The sequence below is a fragment of the Pinus tabuliformis genome, chromosome J (assembly GCF_031772625.1).
Source record: "Pinus tabuliformis cultivar Carrire ecotype Pingquan chromosome J, CPIR1, whole genome shotgun sequence".
In the NCBI taxonomy this organism is placed as follows: Eukaryota; Viridiplantae; Streptophyta; class Pinopsida; order Pinales; family Pinaceae; genus Pinus; species Pinus tabuliformis.
Window position 1 is genome coordinate 1,292,732,221 of NC_142295.1, and position 8,976 is coordinate 1,292,741,196.

Consider the following 8,976-nt stretch of genomic DNA (forward strand, 5'->3'; position numbering starts at 1 on the left):
TTCACGAATCAACTAGGAATTGAAGGCACTTGCACAAAGAATATAATAACAGAAAACCAACATATTCTTGCACAATAATATTATTGATGATAACACTATGCATAAATTGTTATTTCTTTGTTGTAAGCCAGAGCAGGATCTTGATCTTCCTTGGCACAGATGTTACTGTCAGATGGACTGAGATGAATTTTTGCAGCCCCATTCCTCAATCCAACTTTATTCCTTTTCAATTTTGGGGCCATGTGAATCTGATAGCAGCCAACAACTTTTTTCTTCTCCTTCTCAACCATCTCACCACCATCTTTCTGATTTTCTTGATCTTTGCCCTGTGCCTTGCATGCACTACTGTTGAAGTCTTGACAACGGGATTGTTTTTCTTGGGCTTCAACAACATTATTAGGTTTAATGGACAGTAATTTTCCCACAAACGAAGGCCTGGGTTCGATAGGATTCCCCATCAAATCTCTGAAACCCACAACCCCCCAGTTGCAGGGATGAATCTGTTCATTCTGTGAAGATCTACTCCATCAAGAATCATGGTGCCAAGGTTGAGAATGCCCTGTGGGTGACCAGAAGGATGACGGACCTGCAGTGCCAAGAAACTCATCCCACTGAAATATGTGCTCCCGTAGCCCTTGAGGAGAGTGGAAAGCAAGACCCTCACAGTGCCTAGCAGGGTATCCCTGAGGCAACCCACGCAGTATATCTCCATCATCACAACAGAGGTTTCACAGTGGAGAAAACTCTCTTCCACTCTGAATATGGCCTTGTCGTTCCAAGTAGGGTTTGCACCCCCTGTTCTGTCAATTTGCATCGTCGGTTTTTTCTCGAAATTGATCCATACAACACAGTAGGTCGTGCACAACAGATTGCATAGCAGAAACAGGACACATTATTGCAGCAGTTAGTGGAACAACACGAAAACATTATTGCAGCAGGCATGGAAGAGAACAGGAAGAGCAGAAAGCGGAAACAGGAGGAACAGAAATGGTCGTGGAAGAAAACAGGAAGAGCAGAAAACTGAAGAGGAGAAACAGAAATGAAGTTGCACGACAGATGTCAACCATATGCCAGTTGAAGGTGCACGCCAGCTGGAAAACATAGAAACAAAGTGTAGGCGAAAAGCTCACTCAAAGGAAGGCCTATCGGCCTAAATATTGAAATTTTTAAGAAGACTCTGGCCATTTCATAAGCAGCTGAGTTGACAGCAGAGTTTGTCTGTCGCTGAGTCCCAATCATAGAGGTGTCTATATGAGTTATGTCAATGTCTAAGTAGAGCTGTTGAATATGGAATGTGGGTGTAAGTCCTCATCTCTGTCCAACTTATGTCAAAGCAAAGGATGCTACGAAAGAATTGGTTAATCCGTTGTGGATGATGGCATTTATTTCTAGAAAATGCAATACCTCTTTCATTGATGGTCTGTTTTGAGGGGAAGCAGAAGCACAATTCAATGCAATCCCCACAGACACTGAGATTTCTTCCCTTCCTTCAACCTCTGGTCGAAGAGTAGGATCTATGATGTGCAAAACGCGATGCTTGTCATCAACAAAGTTTTGACCCCATGCTGCAAAATCCTTATCTGATGGTGGCTTCCCAGTAAGAATCTCCAGAAAAATAACCCCAAAGGAATAAACATCCCACTTTTGGTTGTGTTTGAGAGTTTTCAATGCCTCTGGGGCCTGGTAAGGAGATACAAAGTTCTTGGATGTGCCTGGACTGCCCAGCAAATCAGGTGTTGTTTGCAGGCTATCGCGGGAGCCAGTGGAGCATTTGCTCCCTGAAAATATACCTTCAAGGTTCCTTAGGTGGATAGAAGAGCTACTATACTTGACACTGGCAGTGTCCAGTAGCTTTTCTAGCCCAAAATCTGCTAAGTATGGCTCCATGTCAAAGCCCAGAAGGATGTTTCTTGGCTAAACATTTCCATGAACAAACTTCCTTTCATGAAAACAGGGATAGACTCTGCAGAATCCAGAATCTGAACAAGATTCACTGATATTGTTATCTTTAATAAATTCTTATATGAAGCAGCAAAGATGAAAAATCCCAAATAATTTGACACATCACAGAAAGTTGATTCCTATTCCTAAACTTCTCGTTTTCACTTTCAAAGTTATATTTCTTGAAGTTGGAACCAAACTCTATATTCTAGCTCTCCTTGCTTATGTAGAGATGGGGATCTTGTATAATCGCTCTTTAGTTCTTTGATGTAACAACCTTCATTCACATCTATGATGCTTCTGCCAAAAAAAACCTGCAACTTTCACTTTCCTTCATTTTCTTATTCCTGGTGTTTGTATCCTTCAGAAAATATAAAAAAGACTTTCAAGGTCTACAGTTTCATACACGGTCATTCTAAAAGGCATGGAGAAATCAGCCTCACTGGTGATGGCTTCAATTTCAGGGACTTGAGCAATTACCAAGCCAGTGGGATACTTCTGAATAAGCCTGCAGACTATTTGGAATAATAGCAAATGAAAATTCACTATAATATCAAATGCCACCAAGGTTAGTTGATAACAATCTAGCAGAGATAGTCCCAAGGATTAGCTTGGTTAGAAGATGCTTTAGTGCAAATGCTCAAGGAATTCTCAGGATCAAATGTCATTGAATATCTAGTGGTTACCAGCAGTAGCTAAACAGGGGAAAAGTGTGGAATCCATAAGGAACTCATAATATGCAAGCTTGTGATTACCAATAGTAGCTAAACAGGGGAGATTGTGGAATCCATAAGAAACTCATAATATGCAAAACAATAACAATACAATGTAATTTTCCCATCAATTCAATCCATACTGTTATGATGCAACACAATATCCCAATACTGTAATGTAATTAATTGAGTCATTATGATGTGTTCAGTCTCCAAACTGAAGTAATTAATGCAGTCATCAATAAAATATGGCTTACCAGGAATATGGTATAATGGACCTGTTCAATATATAACAGCAGAAGCATTCCATAGAAACTGATATAAATATTGCCGCTAATTGTTATCCATCTAAGTAAGAATATGTTATGTAGAATAAGATACAAATACAAGCACAGGGTCACTTGTCTTATTTCATGGTCTTCCTAAGAAGGCTTATGAAGGAAGTTGTGTAGCATTCTCATGGTTTTGATAAATTATCATTTGTTGCCGAGCTGAACATGTATAGATAAATATTCTAACTTGAAAAAAGAGCAATTTCTTCTTTGTATATGCAAACTATAGCGGAACCAATAAATCTAATTTTCAATATTGATTTGCATCAATTTCTTTTGGTCCAACCAGCAATTAAAATCCATCCCCTGCCACTGCAACAATAATACACCATATATCACCTTCCCATTAAAACTGAGAATGAGCTGCAAGTAAACTGTGAGAACGCGGATGCCTCATAAGCATGGAGTTAAGTTTGATCCCTGAGCTTTGCTACGATCCCAAACCTAGAGATGTACCAATAATGAAACCCTACTCTTAGTCCAAGGGTCTCCAAGGTCCAGAACCAAAAATACATTTCATTCAAGGGTCTCCAAGAATTTGGTTTTTTAGTTGAAAGGTCTAAAAACACTTGACGATTCCCATTTGTCAAATCAGATACTCTGTCAAAATAATAACAATTTTCTGGCAGTTAAGTGAACGGTAAATCTAGTTTTGATATAATCAAAATATCATTAAAAAATTCTTGTAGTGTCTAAAATGTTTTCAAGCCCCTCATCAGATTGTACTTCCTCATTCCAAACCAAAAACTGACCATTCAGACAATCAACACATCTTTTACCTAAAACAGAATACTTTTGCACACGCTAATTTTCACAACAATGCAATTTGATTTCTTCTTTGTTTGAAGATCGGAAAGAAAAAGACAGAAAGATCTTCGGATGATACCTTCACTGGTTATGGAACCCATTATCATCATGAACCTTTTAATACATGCTTGACATTCCTTTTTACGACCCTTAGGCATTAACTGGACACTAATTCCAAGAATCTTGAAAATATCAGCTAGAAACATTGTGAGTTTATCAACGAGTGGTGAAATAGTGGCAGAAAATCAGGAGATGATGGAAAATTTCATTATCCAACACAATTGAACTAGCTAAATTTTACCAGCCACTGCAAACAGTGTTTTATAGCTGAAAACACATCATTATCATGCAAGTAAACTATATATGCATTAGTATAATTTCTCTTTTTAGCTGCTGCTTTTTCTTCAGATACGGTAGTATGATTTGTTGGTTACATACCCTTTTTCAGTTTCGCAGTGACGAGTTACTAATACCTCTATCATTAAATGCTCATGCATTGTAGAAAACAAGAGCCTATAATTTCTTGAATTTATTCCTGCTTAGACTAACCAAAGTGTTCTGGACAAGGGACTGATATAAAAAAGTCACAAAAGCCAAAAATGACACAGGGAATGTTAGGCCATTAAAAGTTCCCATGCATGTTTTTGACCTGCTTCTTGGACAGCAAACTCCATGGGATGACTTCAAAATCTGTTGATCCTATTACTTCACTATTAAAGCATCACGGCCTAGCCCAACACCAATATAATCGATTGGTATTCCAATTCTCGATCCTTTCTACATAGAAGCAAGCAGCAGATGGCAAGTCTTGATAGCTTCTCAATTTAGATATATCAGCTTGCCATCCAGGCAGATCTTCATAAATAACCTGCATGTGACCAAGTTATATTAGAATTGGGTACCAGAGAAGAGAAAAATGCTTTTATCAAAATTTGAGTTTGAAATGAGAAACTTTCTCAAGGAAACAAGATTTCAAATAACCTTGACATGACATAATGTTAGAAACAAACTGCAAGGAAAAAGGAATATGACATATGCAGAACATTATCTACAAAGATACAAATAAAACTATATAACGAGAGAGACTCAAACTGGTAGCAGGTCCAACAAAAATGACCAAATAAAATAAAATTAACAGTTAGATCCATGAAATTTATTAGTCAAAAGAATGCAAAAATGTGTTGTCAAGAACAAATTGAGGGTCAAAGGTTCAAGAGGCGACAATTATGGGGCCAAAGCCTCAGTGCAAAAAAGCTTTCTGTAAGTTTTAGCAAAATAATTCATATCTGATTTTTTAAAGGTAGAGATTGCAGCATAGCACTCGATATAATGATCATCGTAAATGAAGCTGTCTGATTAAACCTCACAAGGATGTGAAGCTTAAGCAGACAGCATCAGATAGGCTGACATTAATGTAACTGTTGCCTCCATGGTACAAACAAATATGCTTCATTTAGTTGTTGCCTACATGGTACTATTCTACTGATTATGGATTTGAACCATATATGTATTCGTATAATCTAAAGATCAAAACACAGGCTTGTAGATGCCGGCCTGACATCTAGTCACAGTATTTTTTCACTTATTATGCCTGAAGTTCCCCTTTTTCAACTGTTATGCATCACAAAATGTTTTTCAAGATACTTGCAATACTCATACATAATAATTACAGAAGCATACTATTTTAAGTTGCCCGTTAAGTAATTGAGATCCATGGCTCTGAATTGAAAGGAAGGTACCTCTACTTTTTGCAGAAGGTCAAGGTCCGCAGGAAAAGATTTCAACACATTACCATCAGGCCCTTTATAGGCTACCCCAAGCCTAATTCGAGATAACCCAGAAAGTACGTCAAGCTTTGTCAGATTGAGTGCTGAGAAACCATTGATTTGACAAGAATATTTAAGTGCAACCAGATCTAGCCAACCACAACGACGAGGCCGGCCAGTTGTGGTGCCATATTCATGTCCAGCTGATCGAAGATCTTCACCCGCTTCATCCAAGAGTTCTGTCGGGTAAGGACCTGAACCAACTCTTGTTGTGTACGCTTTAGCCTGCAGATCAAAACCGTGGTTAGTCATCAGTAAATTTTTAAAACTTTCTTGATGAATCCAATTTTCATTAGAACTTTAACCTGCATGAATTTGCATATGCATGTTAAAAATCATCTCACATACCACACAAATCATATCACCAATATGTCTTGGAGCAATACCAAGTCCAGTACAGATTCCACCGGCAGATGAATTAGAAGAAGTGACAAATGGATAAGTTCCGAAATCGACATCTAACATGGTCGCCTGGCCGCCTTCAACCAAAATCTTCTTCTCGCTTGAGAATGCATTCATCAAATGAACAGTGTCAGCAATATAAGGTTCTATTCGCTTAGAATATCTCCTGTAATGCTCCACTTCAGTCTGTAACATGCTTTTACTATACTCAAAGCCTTTAAAACGGGATGCGGCATCATGCAAAAGAATATTCAACTTCTCAGGAAATGTATCCATGTGCCTCAAATCACTTGCCCCGAATACCATTCCGGATTGCCTTGCTTGCATAGCAAGGACCAATCCCTCTTTTTGTCGTTCCAATTAACGACCCTGCAAGTTCTGCTTCTCTCATTCCATCAATAGTTTGATGGAAATCAAATAGTAAATGAGCACGGTCAGAAATCAACAGTCTTCCTTTGCAAGAAACTCCATTAGACTCAAGCCCGTCTATCTCTTCAAATAGCCCTGGAAGATGCACAACGGCTCCATTCCCAATAACGCATAGGGCTTTCTCATTCACTATTCCAGAAGGGACAAGGTGAAGAGCAAATTTCTTTCCCTCGCTATTGTATATGGTGTGACCTGCATTTGCCCCTCCCTGCGATAAAGATGTAGTATAATCGGTAAATATACTTACCAGTTAAGATGGATTTAACGACAATGAAAAAAAATGGAGGATGGGTGAGTAGCTGAAAATGGGCCACAATATCATAGCGCTGTGCTAAAATGTCAACGAGCTTTCCCTTTCCTTCGTCACCCCCACTGAGTTCCGAGCACTACACCCACTTGACTCAGGGATTTAAAAGGATCTTCCGCTTTCTCTGCCTCAGCAATGGCGTCGGCCTCCTCGACGCTGGCATTGCATTTTATCCTTCTACTCTGCAGTTCAATTCGACCTTTAGCCAAATGCAAGTTCACAGAATGCGCAAACCCTGACCGCAACCCCTGCTGCCTCTTCTTCTTATCCTGCGAAAATCCGTGCAAATTCGGAACACAGAGATCGCTAATCAGCGCAGATGCCATTTATTCCCACAGACCGCGGATTGAGCAACCTTCAAAACCCCAAATCCCTGGCAGAAGCTATGATCCAGTTCAGACAGATCGGAGGGTAATCCAGAATGGAACTGGGGTAAAGGGGGCTGAAAGTGAAGGATTTGAACAGAGGGAAACAGCTAAACATTCAGGAAAGCCATGGATAAACTTTGCCCCAGAGATTCGATGGAGCCCGTTTCAGAGGTCTGTCAGGCAGCACGGGAAGCAAGAGCGGAGAAGACGAAAAAGGTACAGGCAAATCTTTCAGGCTCCGATCTTTCCTTTATCGAACGATTAACCTTCTCTTGATCCAACGATTAACAATCTTCTAATCGTCTAACACATAATCTAATGGCACACAACAATGACAAATGGATTTTAGGGAAGTTCGTCTCAGAGGGAAACGCCTTACGGCGTAAAAATATTTTAATTTTTTTAAAACAAATTTAATTTTTTTAATTTAAAATTAAAAAAATTATAATTTTTTTTTTTAACACAAATCACAAAAAATATTTTAATTTTTTAAAACAAATTTAAAAGTTATTGTTTTTTTGTTTGTTTAAAAAAAAAAAAAAATTGGCCTCCGCCACCCGGCCACCCGTGGTGGCGCGGTCGTGGGCAGAGGGGCCTGCACGCAGGCCCTCCGCCCACCATGAGCGGCTGGGGGGCGGGCAAGCGATTCCCGGAATCGCCCGCTCGCCCCCCGGCTGCCCGTGGTGGCGAAACGCCCTCCCGGCCCCCAGGCCCTCTGCCCACGGTCATGCCACCACGAGCGGCCGGGGGGCGGGAGGGCGATTCCTGGAGGGGCCTACACGCAGGCCCTCTGCCCACGGCCATGCCACCACAGGCGACCAAGGGGCGGGAGGGCGATTCCCGGAATCTCCCTCCGCCCACGGCTGCGCCACCACGGGCAGAGGCCAATTTTTTTATTTTTTTTTTTCATTAAAAAAAAAATTAACTTTTAATTTTTTATTTTTTTTAATAATAATTTTTTAAATTTTAAATTAAAAAAAAATTAATTTTGTTTTAAAAAAATAAAATATTTTTTGTGATTTGTGTCTAAAAAATAAAAATAAAAAATTATATATATATATATATATATATATATATATATATATATATATATATATATATATAATTAATTAAAAAAAAATTGTTTTAAAAAAATTATAATTTTTTTTTAGTAAAAAAAAAAATTGTTTAAAAAAAAATATTTATTTATTTTTTAAATAAAATAGGTATGTTTAATAAAAAAATAATTAGTTTTTTTTTAATAAAAAATATGTATTTATTTTATTTTATTTTTATAATTTGTTTATTTATTTTAAATAGTTTTTAAATTTTTTTTGGTTAATTTTCTATTTTTTTTTAAACTAGTTTGTTTGTTTTTTTTTTTTCCCAGTTTTTGCTAATGTTTTGTTTTGTTTTTTTTGTTTTTACTTATATATATATATATATTATTTTTTTTTTTAATTTTGTTTTTTTTTTACCAAATTCTTTTATGGCTTCTGAGATAATTTTTTTTAACAATTTTATTATTTTTTATTTTTTTCTTTTATATATATTTTTATATTTGTTTTTTAAATAATCAACATTTTAATCTTAATTTTAGTAGTTTTTATTTTCTTTTGGTTAATTTTCTATTTTTTTAGATCTAGTTTGTTTTTAATTTTTATTTTTATTTTTTTTGTTTTTTCTTAATTTTTCTATTTTTACTTACTTAATTTTTAGTTTATTTTAAATGTTTTTCTTTTTTTTTCTTTTTCATTTTTTATTTTTATTTTTATTTTTTTAATTAATTTATTTATTTATTTTTTCTTTTGCCAATTTTTTTTATGGTTTACAAGATAACTCTTTTTTTCCCCTTTTTTTTTAAATATTTTT

At 37.0% G+C, this 8,976-nt stretch overlaps 1 protein-coding gene and 1 pseudogene across 2 annotated transcripts; both read right to left on the bottom strand.

Annotated features, from left to right (window-relative positions):
• Nucleotides 1–457: 457 nt before the first annotated feature.
• On the bottom strand, nt 458–814 carry LOC149232015 (uncharacterized). The gene has a single exon (XM_089381807.1). It carries the CDS (start codon nt 812–814, stop codon nt 458–460), a length of 357 nt encoding a protein of 118 aa, XP_089237933.1.
• A 3,475-nt stretch (nt 815–4,289) lies between these two features.
• Nucleotides 4,290–6,687, bottom strand: LOC149232016 (adenylosuccinate synthetase 2, chloroplastic-like; annotated as a pseudogene). Its single transcript, XR_016248117.1, has 3 exons — nt 5,968–6,687; nt 5,533–5,844; nt 4,290–4,661 (listed from the first exon to the last, which is right to left on the bottom strand). The product of XR_016248117.1 is annotated as an adenylosuccinate synthetase 2, chloroplastic-like (transcript).
• Nucleotides 6,688–8,976: the final 2,289 nt, after the last annotated feature.